At 40.4% G+C, this 19,718-nt stretch overlaps 1 protein-coding gene across 2 annotated transcripts in view; it reads left to right on the forward strand.

Moving 5' to 3' along the window:
* The first annotated feature begins 2,474 nt into the window (after positions 1-2,474).
* Positions 2,475-19,718, forward strand: part of THBS2 (thrombospondin 2) — a 32,932-nt gene continuing 15,688 nt past the window's right edge. The window contains exons 1-13 of one of the 2 annotated variants that reach the window (XM_035322161.1): positions 2,475-2,496; positions 3,830-3,904; positions 4,745-5,301; positions 6,737-6,821; positions 11,180-11,376; positions 12,127-12,267; positions 12,518-12,614; positions 13,683-13,853; positions 14,630-14,806; positions 16,279-16,452; positions 16,906-17,033; positions 17,137-17,289; positions 18,324-18,542. In XM_035322161.1, coding sequence (XP_035178052.1) covers positions 3,835-3,904; positions 4,745-5,301; positions 6,737-6,821; positions 11,180-11,376; positions 12,127-12,267; positions 12,518-12,614; positions 13,683-13,853; positions 14,630-14,806; positions 16,279-16,452; positions 16,906-17,033; positions 17,137-17,289; positions 18,324-18,542 — 2,169 coding nt within the window. In that variant the 5' untranslated portion in view covers positions 2,475-2,496; positions 3,830-3,834. Of the gene's footprint in view, positions 2,497-2,554; positions 2,797-3,829; positions 3,905-4,744; positions 5,302-6,736; positions 6,822-11,179; positions 11,377-12,126; positions 12,268-12,517; positions 12,615-13,682; positions 13,854-14,629; positions 14,807-16,278; positions 16,453-16,905; positions 17,034-17,136; positions 17,290-18,323; positions 18,543-19,718 lie in introns of those variants that run through there. The other variant, XM_035322160.1, reaches the window with a different exon arrangement.

Here is a 19,718-nt window from a genome sequence, read left to right on the forward strand (position 1 = left end):
GGGATTTCTTCTAATGCAGGAAAGCACAGGTCTTGCCCTAGTGTAAGCTAAGACAGAATGTCAGCAATAAACTCTTTGGCAAAAACTAGAATTATTTGATAGAGATCCATCACAGTTCTTTCTGAGACAGTGCGGAACCAGACTGACTGGGGTCCTGCCATTCCCCAGTGATTTTCAGTAATGCATGCTTACATGATGCTCACACGATCCAAAATGGTAGTCCCTAAGACTGGTGCAGAAGGAAAAAATAATAAAAAAAGAAACAAACAAGAAAAAACAAAGACAAGAAAAAAAAAGAAAAAGAAAAAAAAGGAAAAAAAAAAGAAAGAAAAAAAAAGAAAGAAAAAAAAGAAGACAGAAAGAGGGAAACACAGGTGTCATAGAGAAATGAGAATTTAAGTACCTGTGCTTATGTATGATGGGCCAGTCTGAAGTAAAACACAAGAAAGGTAAAACAATGAAGGAAACCATTCATATGAGAATGTTAGTTCACTAGTGTTCCTAACTGTAAACAAATCTGACTTTATGATCTCTGTAATTATCATTGCTCATTTTCAGACTCTACTTAAAGAGCAGGTAGATTGAGAAACATGAACGTTCCAACGTTTGCATGTATACATTGTCTAGCTGGGGAAAGAAGCTTGCACATTCATTGCTGTGAGTCTTTCTGTCAGGAATCCTAGACTGAAGATGATGTTTACCTCTTTAAAGGTGGCCAGGGAAAAGTAAGCAATGAGCATTTTCACAGTCATGGAAAGAACAGAAGCAAATCTGTCGTCTCAAAGGTCATCATCCTATATATAAATCACTCAGCTTGAAACAATATGCTATCAATCTTTCATTCCTTCAACGCCCACAAAGATGGAAAGAAGAGTTTTATTATGTGGTAGCTGGTTAAAAGCAATCATGATAAAATTTATCTCTTAACTTTGCACTTTTTTACTGACTTGAAAATTTCCACTGTAAAAAGTGTTCTTATATGAATGTACCAATAGTAAACCGAATTATCTCAGAAACCTTCTAGTCTCTTAAAGTCTTTGCTGCCCTCTCTTATCCAACTGTGAACCCAGACTACAGTTGTGCCAGTGCTGTTCAAAGTCCTGTGGAAAACACATTGCACAGCTACATATATAAAGACTAACTCTTAATATAGTGGGGGGAATGAGTAAACGCAGTAGAATTTGAGGTTTTGTGAACTTCATTAGCTAGTTTTTTAAATTCTTGAGGTTTCGCAAAACTGAAAACCAAATGTCTTAGGAAGACAAAAAAGCCCTCTCCCTCCTAGCTTGGCTCAGTCCCCTGGACCCTGTGAGAAAGGGGAAAGTTCCTTGGCTCCCACTACCCTGCAAAGCCCAGGCCAGCCAAGTTGGAAGGAGCTTCCATGGCAAAATGCAAGACAGTGATGCTTGCATTGGCGTTTTCTGCTCTAGTGACAGATTGAGCCTTTTGAAGTCTTCTGAGTTTGAAAGAGCAACGTGTTTTTCTACTGGAATTTCAAATTGCGATGAGAAAGTTGATGGCTTTCTATGCTTTTTTTTCCTGTATCTTTATTATTATTATTATTTTAAAATATTTGTGGTGTTTATCCACCTAAACACTTGATGGGGCTCCACTCTCCAGATTCGTCACACCTCTCAGAGCCCAAATCCATGCCTCTTCTCATCAGCTACAAGATCCTTCCACAGATATTGTGCAAGCCCAGATTGGGCCTCTGCAGCGGTGGTCCTAGTCTTCTTGTTGGCCTTCTGAAACTTCCATGCTTGAGGGCAGGTTCTGTGGACACACCGCAGGGATTCCTTCTCCTGCTCCACGCAGAGCGTGGTGCCTGCAGCACAATGGCTGCTCCTCAGCAGGGCGACCTGCTTGGCCAAGAGACCTTGCTTGTGGAGCCACTTTCCAGTTTTCCTCACTGGGCGCAACACCACTGAGACTTCTCGTGTGCTCACGTTAACCTGAGGGATGGCTCCCTCCATAAGAAGCATGGAGAAGAAAGCCTTAATTCCTTGAGGTCAGCAGAAACCAGTGCTCCACGGGAAGTCAAGAGGGGCCGGGGTGCTGGGGTTCACCTGAGAAACTACTGCCTGACAACAAGGAGGGGGACGGTGCCCAAGGCAGCCTTTGCGCTGCCGCCGTAACGTAAAAATATTTTTTAAAAAGGGGATGAAAACGAGAGGATTCGGCGCTGGCGACGAACCGAGCCCTAAGCCGCCGAGGTGCCGGGGAGCCCCGGTCGAGCCGGGCCGGGCCGGAGGGGCCGCAGCCACTCTCCCCGCCCGCCGCCCGCGGGGACGGGGCTCGGGAGGCCCCGCCGGCGGCTCCAGGCCGCTCTCGGGGCCCGGCGGTGGCTCCCGGGGGCTCCGCAGCAGCCCCGCCGCCTCTCCTTTACTCCCCTTCCCCGCCGCCCCGGGGGGCCCGTCCCGCCTCCCGTCCCGCCCCTGCGCAGGGCGGTCGCGGGGCGGCGCGGGGCAGGGGGCCGGGCCCGCCGCCGCCTCGCAGGTAGGCGAGAGCGGGCGGCCCGGCGGGGAGGGGGCGGCGGGGGGCGGATAGGGGGCGAGGGGGGGCCGTGTCACCGCCGCCGAGCAGCGAGCCGGGGGCGAGCCCCGGCGCCGCTGATTGACAGCGGGGCCCGGCCCGCAGCCCATAAAGGCGGCGGCGCTGGGCGCGGGGCCGGGGAGGGACGTGCGACGGCGGCTGGGCTCCGCGATCCGCTCCGCGCCCCGCTCCGCACCCAGCTCCGCCGGCGTCGCCCCCGGAGCAGGCAGAGCCTCCTCGCCCCGTCGGCTCCCCCCATGCCAGGTGAGGCGTTGGGTGCCGTGCCCCTCTGAGGAGCACCCCCGGGGGCTGCTCCGGTGGGCTTCGCGCTGGGATACGGAGCCTGGAGGCTGGCGATGAGGCGACCCGACCTGGGGCAGGGACAGGGGTTATATGGGCATTGTCCCACGGGGAGGTGCTGGGTGTGAGGGGTGCTGCAGGTAAAGCGCATCCCCGGTGAGCGCAGCCCTCTCTATGGTAAGAGACGCGAGAAATCAGAGGAGCTGCGGGAAAAAAGTCTCTGACAGCCAAAGGTGGTATTCCCGAGTGCTTCCAAAAACGTGCACAGCGTTGGGAGTGCTGGAGCTAGAGGGGTGTGTGAAGTGAGTGTCTGCACGTCCAAGCGAGTGCCGCCTGCTCCGTGAGAGCACACGCGCGTGGAGATGCAGCTGCGTGGCTTTTCGCCGTACAGCGCCGCGGGGCGAAAATAGCATCGCGTTGGAAGTCACTTTCTCCAGCTATGATTGGGTACAGAGGGTTGTAGGAATGGGTAGTGATATGTGCGTGAGAAGGAGAGAGGCGTTTGTGTGAAGACACTGGAAAAGACACTGAATGAAAACTATCCCTAGTGATTAAAAGTAGCATTTAGTGAGGTCCCGTTGTCCTGCAGGGGTTTTCATCTGAATGAGAAATTTCAGCCTTGTGATCTAAAGTTGTAGCTACTAATATGCTGTATATCATGCAGTATCATCTGGTCCCTATGCCACCTGACAAAAAGAATGTGCAGAAAAAATGTGGCCTTTTTTTTTTTTTTTTTTTTTTTTTTTTTCTCCTTGTAGGGTCGTTTACATCAAAAGGAGCCTTACTGTCAAGAGTTCTTCATCCTTTCATTTAATGCCACTACACTTCTGGCATCAGTAATGAATAAGCATGACATTAATCAAAAAAGATAGGAATTTGATTTCCTATGTGTAGTTGGGGTGTATAATGAGAATTCTGCTTATGTCCTAAGGCAAATTAAAATATTTGTAGTTGATAAAGGTTATTTCCCTAATACTTCTTTTTGGTTTATTCATAGGAGTTATGGTGCAGAGGAGTGGGCTGTTGTGGCTTGCTGTCTTGATAACCCTCTGGGTTTCCTCAGATGCTCAAGGTAAGTTCTTAGCTAGATATAGTTAACTCACAAAGCTAAAACTTGGTGTAGAAATAGCCTTACCTGACATACAGTAGGCACAGTAAACATATATGACTTTTTTAATAAATATATTTTTTTTTCTTTAGAAATCACTGATTGAAATGTATATAATCTCGGAAGTAATTGCTATTCAACTTTTATCTGCAGTATAAATGTATTGTGCAAGAAACAGAATCACTTGGGGTTAACTTTTAAAAAAAAAATGAATTAAAGAAATAAACCTCTACAGACCAAATATAAGTAGAATGTAATTTGGCACAGTGCCAGGTCCTCATATATATCTGATTTATTGTCCTGAACCTTTAAAATGCACATCTCTAGCTTCCTCTTGTCACATAGCCACATGGCTTCTCATAATTTGATTTTTGTTAGCCGATAGTCAAAATACAGAATTTGGCTCAGCTTCCTTATCCATTTATATATGTAAAAATATCTACTGATTACATCGTTACATGCATCTGTGCATAGACATATACAGTTCATTCATGAACATTATGTACAATTGTGTATTATATAGTGCTACAAATTATATAGTCATATGTTTAGTTCTGTGATGGAATATTGATACTGACAGACATAAAAGAAGAGAGGTTTCATGTAAATGAAAATGACAGATGGAAAATACTATTCACTTGCATGCTAGTAAAGCAGTTATTTTTGTGGAGGTAGGAGAGTACCAAGTTTTCTCTGCTGATCTTCATGTGCATCGTATAATTTCAGTTACTAAGTATAGTGTGCAGAATTGTTTCTTAAGACACTTTTTGTAGTCACATTGTCACACATTGTTAATTTTTTCAGATGGTGAGAAGGAAGAGGAGAATACCTTTGATTTACTTCAAATCAGTAACATAAACCGAAAGACAGTTGGAGCAAAATTGTTTCGGGGTCCAGATCCCACTATCCCAGCATACCGTTTCATTCGGTTTGACCATATACCTCCATTTAAACCAGAGAAGTTAAAAAAGATTATCAAACTCATACGGCAAAATGAGGGCTTTATCCTTTCAGCCACCCTGAGACAGGACAGGCAATCTAGAGGCACCATCCTTGCCTTAGAGGGTCCTGGCATCAGTGAGAGGCAGTTTGAGATAATTTCCAATGGCCGAGCCAACACCCTGGACCTCATCTATTGGGTGGATGGCTTCCAGAACGTGATTTCCCTGGAAGATGTGGACCTTGCTGACTCGCAGTGGAAGAACCTCACTGTGCAAGTAACAGGGGAGAACTACAACCTCTATGTTGGCTGTGACCTTATTGACAGCTTCATTCTGGAGGAGCCTTTCTATGAACAGTTGAAAGCAGAGAACAGCAGAATGTATGTGGCAAAAGGGTCCATTCGGGAGAATCATTTCAGGGTAGGTAACCTGGAGGTCTCTGGTGAGGTAACGTAACTGCAAATAGTTTCTGAAGATGTAATAGGTGCATTTTTTATTTTTTTATTTTTTTTTCTCACAATGACTGTTGGATATGACAAGGTCAAAGGTGTTCCCAAGCGTTTCTCCAGAATGTGTTTTTATTCATTGCTGGATCCATATTGCATGAATTTGGGATTTCTTGAAAGCAAAAGGACTGGTAAAGGACTGATAAAGTCTAAGGCCAGGAGAAGTGCACACAAACAGTTTTGTTTTCCAGATGTAAGACTTCTGAATGTCACATTTTTTTTGTGGTGATTTTGCAGAATTCTTTGGAAATAGCTTGAAGAACTATTTTTTGGTTGAAGTATTTTTGTTCAGTTCACAGAACCTGTTGATATTTATTCAATTTTATTTGAAAAAGATAGAGGAAGAAAAGAATTTTTAATGGAGTTGAAGGCTGTGGTGTTGGACCATACCCTAACAGAATATCTTGATTTGCCAACTCCAATAAATAACCTTTAATTTCAGCTAAAAAAAAAAAAAAAAAAGAAAATCAGAACAAAATGTTTTGATCAGTCCTGTTAAAGATTTTTTTCTTCTCTCTTGTGGAAAGCATTTTGCTTCTCTTTTGTCTTAAAAAAAAGCAATTGCAAACTTCCTAATTTTCCTATGAAATGAAAATGACTTCCTGTTCATAAAATGATGTGATCTGGTCCATGTACTCTAAGGATAACTTCTTTTCACTTACAGTTGAAATCAAACTTGAACTCTGGCTTCAAAAATTTGTAAAGCCCTTTATTTTCCCATTCTATAATGCCATCTAGTTGTCAGTTAGAGCATGACATGCTGGAGAGTGGTTCCATGTGTTGAATAGTTTTGGCAAGAGGGTCAGAAGTTGTTGCCCACAGCCTCTCCATTCCTGCCTCCATGACTAAGTTGTGCTGATGGAACCAGTTTTCGAACTGTACAGTTCAGTGGGCCACGGAAATAAGAAATAGTCTCAAAAAAAGAAAGGAATTAGTTTAAAAATAGATGAAGTGAAACATAGTGGTCTGTTTTTATAGTGTTGTCTCAGGGTAGTGTCAGCACAATTGAAGAGAGTGCATGGGAATGACTGGCTAAGGACAGAGGTGCGATGGGGCAGGAACTTCTAAAGTTGGCTTTGACCTCATGGCCAATGCGTCATAGAACTACAATCTATTACTGTTTTATTATGACCCATTTCAGAAAATACCTAATTTTGTTGCTTAAAGTATTGAAATTGTATATAATAGAACCATCGATACATTTTTTAATGCCTTGTGGATTGTTTTATTTTCATATTTACCAGTCAGCTCAATCTAGTCAGTAGCATGGAGTTGAGACAGATTAGTTATTGGTTAATCCCAAAATGATCTAACTGATTTTTTTATTTTTATTTTTTATTATACTACAGGGTCTTTTGCAAAATATTCAGTTAATCTTTGACACTTCAATAGAGGATGTTCTGCGTAAAAAAGGATGCCAGAGGAGTCAGTCAAGTAAGGCGCTTTTTTTTCCCCCATTAATATTGTTCAATTGACTTTGAAAATGAGAATTGCCAATATTGACTTATTATATGCATGCAACAGATCTCTTTGAAATTGTAGAGGATTCTTGTTTGATGATGAAAAAGGTTGCTTTTTGCTGCTGAAAAGATGATGCTTGTTAGTTATCTTGAGATAACGTTCCTTCTCTCCAGCCTACATCTTCAGTTCATGCTGCTTTGGTTTATAACTCTGAGTCTCTGTTTTGAAGCTGGGAGAAAAGCTGTCAATAAAAAAAAATAGAAGTAGAAGGAAAAATGCATATGTATGAAAACAGCTATCTTCTTCCATGAGGAAAACTCTCTGATGCTTTGAGCACAAGACTAAGAACATTTTCTGAATTCTGCTCCTGATTCTCAGTGGGTCCATGAGCAAGTCTCAGGGACTCATCTTAAAGACAGCGGATTACTCAACAATGAGTTTCTCAAATGAAATAGTCTTTGGGTTTGAATCCCAGAAGGGTGTTAACCAAAACAATGAAAGCAAAATAAGAAGTTATGGAAGGCATGTGTGCGACAGGCTGCCATGTATTCTTGTTAGTCCTGTACATGCTGACCTCACCAGGAGGGGAGCCCTCTGTGCGTGGGAGTAGATTGGATTCCTCATGACAGAGTAATGAAAATTTGTCAAGTATGCACTAAGGTTTTGCAGTAGAGCTCATGGGAGGTGCTATTTTACTTTCCAGTATTTGTAACTGGCAGGAGCTCAGTCAAGACTCAAAGACAATTGATTCCATAAGAACATGGTGTCTGCACAAGGCAGTCAAGACTTGGGGATTTTATTTGAAACTCTTGTCATCTGAAATGCCATTATTTCTGTCATTTTGCTATGACATTGAGGAAGTCAGTTAAGCAGACTATGCTCTACTTTTTTTCTTGCTTTTACATACCCCAAAAGTTAAGCAGTAGCAGGGCTTAACTTCCAAGGGAGACAGAGTTCTGAGATTTTGTAATGAGAATTCTCAAAGATATATAAATATGTATGTGTATATACATATAAGTACAAAAAATCAGCTGAGCTTGCTAGTTGGTTTTTAAATCTTGATAAAGAATATTGGTTGGTTATTCCATACATTCCAGAGGTGTGCCTTGCTGCAGGACCTCAGGCACAAGAGTGATGATGTGTTAGAAACGTGTCTTGTGGGCTAGAATGGAAGTGGCCTTAGATGGCACTAGTAAGAAAACAAGCCCTCATTTGTTGGTTATCATCTATCCCAGCCACACTGTTTTCTGTACTCAGAAACTACAAACTTCACAGAACTACTGATTACTGGTTTTCAACCTTGCTGGTGGAAGAAAATGCTTGAGATCAGATCTGTTGTGGGAGAATAGAACATTTATTTAGGTCCAACTATAATCTAAATAAGAGATGGTTTCAGGAAGGATTCAGTTCAGCTACCCTGCTTCATTTGCCAGGGGAAGCAATATTCCCAGAAACTGAGGCAGAATGTAGAGGGCATATTCAGCGGTCAGTGACAGAACCGTGTCATTATTCAAGAAGCTGAGCTCCCTAGGTGTAAATAGATTTAACCAGCAAAACAAATGAAAGAGGGTGTCTTCAAATCATTTATATTACTATTGGTTGATTACCACAAAGGAAAATATTAGGACCAATTATTTTGAAATATCACCAAGTAAAAATGGAATATTTTAGTAAAGTATTTCTACTATAAAGAGGAAGCCAATGGGAGCCTAACGGGATAATTGAGTTTTGCATACTGTTACATACCTGCCTTAGCCACCATAACCAGCAGCATTGTTTTTAATGCATATTTTATCATGTTTGTCACCTACCAAATTCTCAGGTCTGATAAATTATACAGATTTTGGTTTTATCTTTCCTGCAAAATACTTAGCAAATCATTTCACACACAGTATTTTTACTTTTATTTTACAATGCCAAGAGAACACTACAAGATGGAAATTACTTTTCTAAGGGCAGAAGAGCTCTAATGGCATGCTGTGGTTCGAGGCCATCAGAATGACCTGAGAAGTTTCTTACATGCATGACTGGGATTTTCTGGCCAGGCTTAATTACCACAGATGAAAAGCCATGGGTGATATGCTACTGAGCACAAAATATATAAATACTTTCCCATTTTCATTGCCCACCCATTGAGGTGAGGTGCAGGCGCTAAGGTGCCAATGAGAGTGTCCCACATGGCAGACATTATCAGTGAATTGCCCTCAGCAACGAGGGCACAAAAATCCTGCTGTTTTTTTCAGAACCAGGACTGTGTTTCCCTTCTGTATCTTATTGCAGTATGAGAAGGTGAGGTATAATGAAATGGTAGCTTGAGACTGCAGTTGAGTTGAGAGTAGGAAAGTATCTCTGTAGTGTGGTGGCTGCAAATATTTTAAGCAGGTCTTACACACAGTGCTGAGTAGGAGAGATGACAAAAACATGCCTAAATAGACACATCAGTGAAATCCCTTCTCCAGCTAGATCAACAGAATGAGATTTGCATATGTGAAGCACATTCTGCTGTTCTGGTTTCTCATTTTAAGATAATCATGTGCTCCTTAGGAAATTAGCAGGAAGCCAGCAGCAGAGAACTGATTTTGCAGTGATCCCCAGGCATCTTCTTTCAGTCGCTGCCAAGTACCAGTAGGAAGTGTGGATTTAGCTCTTCTAACATAGTTTTGGTTTATGTTTCCTGCTGAGATTGCAGCTTTATTAATGTCCTTAGAATGTTCCGGTCAAGGCACACTCCATGTTGGCTTGAAAAATATGAAATTAATGACCTGAGAAGTGCTATGGGGGAATCTGAGAAACCTGGTGTTTCAGTGTGGTAGGAAAATTGCATTCTTTCCAGGGAATCAAAAAGCAGTTGAAGTAAACAGTTATGACATAGAGAAGTCTGATCCGTTATGTGGTATATCAGTTTTCTTCCATCCTGTAAGTGAAGATAGACAATTATATAAATGCTGGAACACTGCAAACAATTTACTGTAGATGGTGACTAGCAGCAGATACTCCATAGCTAGTAATAGAAAATCCCATCAAGCCAAACATCTTAAATATGGTCGAGAAGCAATTATTTAATGTCATCTTATGGGTTGATTCTTTGTTATTTTTTAAAAAGCTTCTAAATGAATAGAGAATAATTCTGCTCCCATTTTCATTGCTTGTACATTTAACTCTAGCACTTCATGTATGATCAAACATGAAATCAAGCCATAAAAAATTTTTTAGCATTGCCACCTTCTGTGGCTTGTCAACAGTGAATGGTACTGGGGTGTTCAGAAGGATATGTTTTACGACTCACATCCCTCTGCTGATTTCTTTTTACATTGCTATATGCTTTGCTTCTCTCTTTTGCTTGGTAACCTCAAGTTATTACGGCATTTCTAAATCTGGTAAACAAATCTTTACTGAGTGATGGGACAGTATGGATTTCTATACAGCTGGTAATAAAGTTGAACGTGCCATTGAGTCCTTACAGAAAGTTGTAATGGAAGCCACAGAATATTTACCGGTGAAGATTTAAATACTTAACAGAAGGCAGATTGTTTTATTTAGTTATGAGTGTTTTATTTCTTTTATTTTTTAATTACTGCTGATGCTTTCTGTTACATTCTTTTTCAAGGGTTTGTTTGAAAAAGACAGGGAGGTCTTTTTAACTCTGATATTAGAACATGTTCAGTTTTCCCTCTGTAATGCATGAGAAGTTCCATTTTAATTAAGGTTTGCCTGGTGGAGGAATGGTTGGAGTGACAAATCAGCCTGATCTTAGCTTGATCTCCATTTCAGTTCAGAATTAAACTAACAATAATTAGTTGGCTCCTCTGAGTTTGACACCAGGCAGTGCAACGTAGAGCAGCCCAGAGGTTGGTTATGTATTGCATATTGGTCCAAATAAACATAGGATATATGGGCAGAACAATGCCAATGACTTTCTGCGAGGAGACTTTTCTTGTGTCTTTTCTCTCATTGAGAAAACATGATAGGTCATGAAAAAATAAGAAATCTTTCATGGCTCTGAGTGGATGAAATAGGTTTGATTTTCTGTTACTATGTCCTTTTTGCTTTCTTCATAAATGAATGTGTTGCTGTGCCAACAGTGTTTTAAAGTGATAACTGTGTGAGACAGAGCTTGGCTCTTAATTTTGAAAAGGGAAAGACTACTATTGGAATCAGCTGACATTTCACCCTTCTCTTTTATTCAGGGTATAATATGACATGAAGCTGTTCCAAAAAAAGCTGTGTTTAAACTCTACCCATGGGTGCCAATCTGTGACTTCAGCAGGAATCTGTAATCTGTGGGAGAATTTTTTATATGTAACTCTTCTTTTTCCCTCTCTTGCTACCAGCTGAAGTGAACACCATCAACGAGAGCACTGAAATACTTCACTTGAGCCCTGCTGTCACAACTGAGTATGTGGGTGAAAAACCAGAGAAGAAGGCTGAGTTCTGTGACCGCTCCTGTGAAGAGCTGGGAACAATGTTCACTGAGCTCACTGGCCTGCGCATTGTGGTGAATAACTTAGCTGATAACCTCCAAAAAGTGGTAAGTACCTGCAAGGCTGAAGAACTGAAGGAGGTCTGTTGTCTGGGGCTCTTTCCTTTCTCTTCCCCCTGGTACTTTGATTCATAGATGACGAGGCTAATAGAGATTTCTATGACCCACATTTTCAAAGTGAATAATAGGGTAGTTCTTCAGTATGGCTCTTTAATGAAGGCTTGGTTTTCACAGACTGGGTTTAAAAGAAAACATACACATTCACTCACACACAGAAGAAATCAAACCATGAAAAGATACTGCAAGTTTGGAAATTGAAAGCTAGCAAACTATACCTTACCTGTATACTGATAAAACAATGTTACCATGCTTATACATTTCTGAATACATCAGCAAGTATGGACAAGGTACCAAAACTGTTAAGTATATGATACATTTGTAGTAAGTGAGATGGTAGTGTTTTACTGAAGTGTACAAATCTTATTCTGGATAAGTTGAGCTTTTCTGAAGGAAGTTATTAATATTCCATATGTCTCAAGAGTAAAATCTTCCCATGTAAAGGAAGAAAAACACCTGAGAACACATTTCCCTTGGTACTGAGTGAATGTTGTTGTGCTATTAGATAAAGAATTAATGCACAGTATTGCAGTTCCTGAGGTCATCGTCTTTATGTGTGTGTGTAAAAGTATTGATTTTTTAATGGAAAAATTAAATCCAGTAGTGTTTCTCAGTTTTGCTTTGTTTAAATTTATTTGCTTACAAAGTGGCACTAACTTTTTCATTTGCTTCATCTTCTAGTCTGAAGAGAACCAAATTATGTGGGAATTGATTGGGCCTAACAAAACACTCAAGAACCAGTCTGTTTGCTGGCAGGATGGCCGTGTCTTTGCAGATAATGAAAGCTGGATTGTAGATAGCTGCACGAAGTGCACCTGCCAGGTACGGTTTTGGAGATATTCTTCTCTGCAGAAACAAACGGCAGGTTTAATCCAGCTTGACTGTCCAGGTGTGGTCACATTCACTGAGAGCTTGGCCTAGGCTTATAAAACTTTTTGAATAAAAAAAGTCCCCAAGTCTGTGGCATTTAGAACATATCAAAGAATTTCTATACATGAAACGTTCCCCAGAAAAAACTTTATTTGCTTCTCTATGTGAGCATAAGTCAGTATGTTGTTTTCTTTGCCTGTAGGATTCTAAAATTGTATGCCATCAAATAACCTGCCCAGCAGTCTCATGTGCTGATCCATCTTTTATTGAAGGTGAATGCTGCCCGGTCTGCTCACACTGTAAGTATTTAGCAAAAGAAAAAGATACTTTATGTCAGATTTTAAAACCACTACTAGTTGTTGGAGAGGTCAAAACAAGAGGTAAAGCAAGTAAGAAGAAATAAAAAAACCTTATTTGTATGAAAGGGTCATATGAAATAACTTTGCTGCTCAAAGTTACCTTCTGGAGGAGTTGTGCTTTCTTCACTAATTATATTGGTTGCTTAAAAGTAAGCTGGTAACTTGCATAGCTAAGTTGGACACTAAAGGTTAGATGCATACCCCTCCCCAGTCATATTTTCAAAGGCTAGACATTCTGGTTTTTATTTGTTTGCAACACTATGCACTCTTGTTCCTATTCCATACTGCCTAATTAAAACAGACTAGCATAAGTTAGGATATTTTTTTGCCTGCTTTTCTTACATGGAACAGGTTGACAAGGTTAATTTAAGACAGAATTGCAGGCTGTGGCCTGGGCTTTGGAGTGATAATTCTAGTAATTTTACTAAGTCTTCTTTACTTCCTAAGTCTTTACTAAGTCTTTTGCTAAGGACTTCAGAGTGAATTCAGTACTCTTCACTCTGTACGGATCAGTTCTATTACTGAAGAAAACAGCTCTACTTCAGTTGCTTAGATGTTCTAAATAAAAATGCACTAGAATAAACTCAGAGTTTTTTTACCTATGCAGAGCATAGAGCACATTCTTGCAATGTGCTCTTGATAACGTTCATGGTAATGTTGTGTTCAGAGGTGGGGCCATATCTCATCATACCGACATATATGCTGAAGTCAAAGGTATTTGGGAATTGAGTGTTTGTCTCAGTGCATTCTAGAGGTAAGATGTCCTTTTTCCTTCAGGGATCAGTGCCTTGTGCAAGTGCACTGCACACAGGGAGGTTGAAGATGTAATCTGGGCTAACCTCTCATTTTCTTAAGCCACGTCTCCCTAACTTCAGGGGTAGCTTAAATTAGAAGGAGACATCTAAAGGAGAAAGTATATATTATGCAGAGAAAGTGAAGTGAAAATCTTCCAAGTAGGGTAATAGAACTTTTAATGCTAAGCACTTTTTTGTATCTTTTGCTTTCCAGCTGATGACAGTGAAGAAGGCTGGTCACCCTGGTCAGACTGGACAAAGTGCTCAGTTACCTGTGGCTCTGGGACTCAGATGCGAGGAAGATCATGTGATGTCACTAGGAGTGCTTGTACAGGCCCACACATCCAAACAAGGATGTGTAGCTTCAAGAAATGCGACCATCGCAGTAAGTAATAAAATTTCTCCCCTTTTTTAAAGCTTCTTTTGACTTCTCTAAGGAAAAATAAGCTTAGCCTGGATTTTCTGTGAACACTTGTTATTCATAACAGTTGGCACGTGAACACTCGTATGTATAATTAAAGTAGCTATCGTTACATTCTTTATGTCTCCCCTTTTAAATATTCCTCCTTTTACTATCAATGTAGTGTCTATGTGCATTCTGGGCACTCTGTTAAATAAAAAGATAGTACATCATCTTATACGTTACAAACCGCTGACTTCAAAGAGAGACTCCATGGAGATAGCACTCAGTTCATATTTGCAATACCTGGGGTCCTAGGTTTGATCTGCCATTACTTCATGATTATTGGCCCATTTCAGTAGCTTTGTAGTGTTTAGGAATTGGATATTAAAAGGATCATACTCTTCCCTCCAAACTGTAGTTCATATTGTTGCAGATAGCCTCTATATCCAACCTACTGGAGTACCTGAGGCTGTTGCTGAACTGCTGATCGTTCAAATATGCATTTTAAATATTTGTTCCATTAGAACAAGTTTATTTTTAAGTAAAATGTTTAACATTCACTTTAATGCTATACTTAAGAAAGCTGTACTTGAATGACCAATCTGAAATGCTGGACTTTGTAAGTGACAGTGGAAGGAAAGAGATAGGATGTGCATCAGCTGTGGTGAGGGGCTTATTAGAAGGTTAGATTTACAAGTGAGTTTGTATTACTGCTGCAGGTGGGCTATTTCCTTGAATTTTGCTCTTTTCTCTGGCAGTACGTCAAGATGGTGGCTGGAGTCACTGGTCTCCCTGGTCTTCCTGTTCAGTTACCTGTGGAGTAGGAAATATCACCCGCATCCGCCTCTGCAATTCCCCTATCCCGCAGATGGGTGGGAAAAACTGTGTCGGAAATGGGCGTGAAACAGAGAAATGTGAAAAGGTTCCATGCCCAGGTAAGTCTGACCTTAAATAAAAGATGACTCAATAGTGTTGTTCAAGAAGTTGAACTTCTCTTTATACAGGTCTAGATTACAGTGAATTTCTATGACAGAGAATATAATTTGTAATTTAGGAGTGAAATAACTCTTAATTTGGTCTGAGATTCTGAGTTTTAGCATCATTTTCAGCAAGTAGTAGTCACAGAGGTTCTGGAGGAATCAGGAGTCAAGAAGTGGGCATGTCTGTTACAGGCTTGCCAATGACTTGTTGTGTAACCTCTTGATATTCACAACAGTTCTCCATGGCTGTAGTTACCATCTTGCTAATCTGCCTCACAATGTTTTTAGAACATAACAATGTAGTCTGAGGTTTTATAAGCTTCCCAAGTTATTATTTGGCTTTAAACATTAACAGTTTGAGAAGTTCTTTTTGTAGTTTATTAATTTATTGATGCATATCAAATGTATAAATATTTTCTATCTAAAAGGAAGCTGGTACCGTACATTTTACGAATAGACATACCCAATAGCCAGGCTTCTTTGAATGCATGCATATATGTTTTATATATATGCAACACATGTATTTCATATTACAATCCTTTGTTCCTCATCTACATGATCTAACCTCTTTACAGACTGCTTTTCACGCCTATCTTTTTCTTTCTTTTCATATGATTTTTCCTCCTTTGTCAGTTTAAATGCATTTCTTCACTCCCTCCTCTTTCCATGCTTTCCATTCTAATTATGGGATATGAGCTTGAATTTCATGCTAATGTTAACCCAATATTTTTTAACTGCTTGTGCACGCAAAGTTAGCAACATTGACAAAGATGATTTATTTATGGACACACACTATTGCCCTTCTGTTTTTTTACAGCACTAAGAACAAACAGTTTGGTTCAAGGATGTTTATATTTCACAAAAAATCAGGAGTGGTGACAACAGAATCAGTGGGATTGTACCAATATAAATTGTGCAGAAGAATCATTCAAATAAGTCATTTATTCTGAGTTAAGCAATGACATTGAAGATAAACTGGTGAATAGATTAACAAACAAGAGTAATAGCTTCAACAAAATATAAGTACTGAACACACTTTTAACCTCAAAGTCCTAGAGCACAGGTCTGGCTCAGCAGAAGTTTGTATCCTGTAGTTAGTTACCTGCTGCTGTCTGTATGAAATGGAATCTTAGCAGGGAGCTTTGAAGCTGCCGTACTTGCTCTGGTCAGCTTAAGTGGAAACGCACCAAGCCAGTGGGCACTGCATGTTATTTTGAATTATTGGCCAAAAATGCCCATAAAGCAGTTGGGTATTTTTTATTTGATTGTTTGTTTCTGAAATATTGCTATCTCAGTAGAAGACTTTGCCAGCGTCTTCCTCTGTGTGTAGTGAGAAACTGTCAGGGATCCGAGCAAATGATTGTTGTAACTGGCACGAAATGTTGTCCCCAGTACATTTCTTTTCCCTTCTCTTCTGCATATTTTAGTGAATGGCCAGTGGGGTCCTTGGTCTCCATGGTCTGCTTGTACTGTTACCTGTGGAGGAGGAATCCGTGAGAGGTCTCGCCTCTGTAACAGTCCGGAGCCACAGTATGGAGGAAAGCCATGTGTTGGAGATACCAAGCAACATGATGTGTGCAATAAGAAGGATTGCCCGATTGGTTGGTATTTAATCATTTGTTATTCTGTTTGGGTAGTTATTTTTGCTTTTGTTTCTTTAATGGAAAAAAATTTGAATTGACACTACAGAAATCTGCTAATGACACCTTGGTTACAGGAAAGCACTTTTAACTTTTTTGGGTGCTGATTAGATCACTGGGATTTTATATATTTTCTTGTTACTGACTCTTCCTGAAAAGGGGTGCCTTTCTCAATCAGGGCCTAAAATACTGTAAGGCATTCAACTGGATTTAGCAACCTGTAATAGTTTCATATTAAAACAATAGTTAATCAATGTTAAATATGCTTAATAACCCTAATTTTGAACGTTTTTATGAAACTTGGCTGTATCAGATGTGATCTATGCTTATGAGCAGAAAATAGCTGTTTTTTAAATGGTCTTATATGCCTTTTGTGCTTATAACTTAATAGACACTTTTATGTATATTTTCCAGATGGGTGTTTGTCAAATCCCTGCTTTCCTGGAGCAGAATGCAACAGCTACCCAGATGGGTCTTGGTCATGCGGGCCATGTCCAGCAGGTTTCCTTGGCAATGGTACAGTCTGTGAGGATCTTGATGAGGTAATGACTTCATTTCCATTAACATCAGGAAATTACTGTGAAGTTTTCATTATTTGGGAATTATGTGGTCATCTAATTGTTTTTTTTCTTTCATTTCCGACAGTGTATAGCTGTGTCAGATGTTTGCTTTAAGGTGAATCAGGTTCATCGCTGTGTGAACACGAACCCGGGTTTCCACTGCTTACCATGTCCTCCACGCTATAAAGGAAGTCAGCCCTATGGGGTAGGACTGGAAGTTGCCAAGACAGAGAAGCAAGTAAGTGATGTTGAAGAGAATTTGATGTCTCAGAAAGTGAGTAATTCTCACTGAAAGTGTCTGTGAATGAAAACACTATAAACTTGGGTGCAAAACAAAGATAACTTGAAATAGATGACTGCTGCTCGGGGGTGTTCTTTGGTTTGAGTGACAAAAAATGAATTTATTGGTTTCTTTTAAAGGTTTTTATTTTCTCTAGGCATTTGCCTAGGACCAAATGAATGTAAAATGCAAGAAGTAGGCATTCCCCTAGCTTGCAATGATCTCTTTTGGGTGTATAAACCAACTCGGGGGATTGGAAACTGAAGAATTAGGATAGTTAATTGTATATTGCTGTTAATGTGGATATCATCAGATATATGTCTGAAGTTCTCCTTAAATTCTGTTGAGCCAACTAACTGGGGAAGGATATAAGGAAGTGAAAGTGATATTGAAGGCTATAGTTTGGGAAATAGGACAAAAATATTAAAACAGATGCCTTGGAATGCCTTCTCTCAGTTGCTGTTGAATCAACCTCTGGTTGGTTCAACATGTGAAGTCTAAGCAAAGCATAAGATTCTCAGAAACTGTCAAAGAAATTAAGCAAAGTGATACGAAGAGGTAACAAAAGATTACTTGAGGGGAATGTGAAAATGCATTAGGCTGTCTTTGTTTTAAGAAAATAAAGGTAGTCTTTGCATACAGGCAGGTGGAACACTAAAGGAAACAGGTGAGTACAGTCTACTTTCCGTTGCAGTAAATTTCTGGGCATTCATGACATATGGAAGAAAGCAGATAGAGTCCTGAAAACATTAACCACTTGAATTTCTTTTGAATAATACACAATTTTTCTTGTGGATTGTTTTATTTAATTTCATTGTACACATTGTCTAGAGATGGGAACTGACAGAGCAATATGGCTTGCTAACCACAATTAAATCAAAGTTCCTGTCTTTAGGCATCTAAATAACTGACTGGCCTGCTTTTGACAAAGTTGGGGCACACACAGCTGTGATGATTAGCATGCTTCAATGAGTATGCTTTATTTGTTACAGGTCTGTGAACCTGAGAATCCATGCAAGGACAAGACACACAGCTGCCATAAGTCTGCGGAGTGCATCTATCTAGGCCATTTCAGTGATCCTATGTACAAATGTGAATGTAGGACAGGTTATGCTGGTGATGGACGAATCTGTGGTGAGGATTCTGATTTGGATGGCTGGCCAAATAACAACTTGGTCTGTGCTGCTAATGCTACATACCACTGTGTGAAGGTAGGTAAAATACTGTTGATAAATTTACACCATAACCAGATTTTCTTTTTTGTTTGTTTTTGTTTTTCCCAAACAGTTTTAAGTAATGTTTTTCAGCATCAAGGTGGTGGTTGCTTTCATTTAAGCTTTGAATGTTTATAGCATTCTTATTTTCTGGGAGATTCCATTGAATGTGTATTGTCTTCACACTAGATTCAGTAAGGATTCTTAAAATGAAATCCAGAGTCCTCTTCTTTGGATTTCTTTCTGCTCAGCGTATGTTGAAGGCAGGGGTGCCTGTGAGTGGAGTTAGCATACTGAATAGGAGCTGCCTAATGCATGTGTGGAGTGCACAGCTATTTAGAACTAAACAGCATCTCTGGGTATAGATGAGTAGGAAATCTCACCTGCAAGGCTTGTAACAAGACACTGATGGTCAAATAAGGTCTATGGTTCTGAATCCTTTGTGGACTATCCCTTTCTTTTAAAGAGTTACACTGTGAAACTGGATTCAGAGCCTGAGAAAAAAATAGCAATAGGAAACAGAGATGAATATGAGTAACTAGACAGAGTTCTCCTTATTACACTTGGTGGGAGAAGGTGGGAGGTTCATTTCATCTTACCTTTCAGAATGTGGGGCCACAGCTCCTATCCCCTCTCCCAGATGGAATGACCTGCCTGCCACATTGGCTCTAGACCTGGCATGGGGGTTGTTCACTCTTGCTGCTGTGGCTGAGCCATTGTAGTGCAAAATGAAAGATTACCACTCAAAGGAGGAAGTAAGCATCAGGGAGCCTAAAAATGGCTGTATATAGGTTTACCCGTGACTGCTTGCCATGGTATGTTCCCTGGGACTTGTTTCTATGTTAAAAATAGGAATACAGATAAAGAAGCTAGGAAAGCTTGAAATCAGGCAGTTTGAGAGAATCAGAAGCTACCCAGGTGTAATCCAGTTGAAGTTATGAATCTAGGCTTTATCAGCACAAGAGAGTTTCAGACTTTGTTGGAAATACGAGCCTCTCAAATACTGATTTCTTCACCCTAGCTGATGTGTGTTCATTGTGGTTCCAGCCAGTTCAACAGTTGCAGTTTATATATTCATTGTTGGTTCCTGTCACCAGGATCTGCAACATGTTGACACAAGATGTAAGACAAATGATTAGTTTTCACTAAAATCCCAACATGCTGTACCCATTC

Source organism: Oxyura jamaicensis, chromosome 3, assembly GCF_011077185.1.
Source record: "Oxyura jamaicensis isolate SHBP4307 breed ruddy duck chromosome 3, BPBGC_Ojam_1.0, whole genome shotgun sequence".
Classification (NCBI taxonomy): Eukaryota; Metazoa; Chordata; class Aves; order Anseriformes; family Anatidae; genus Oxyura; species Oxyura jamaicensis.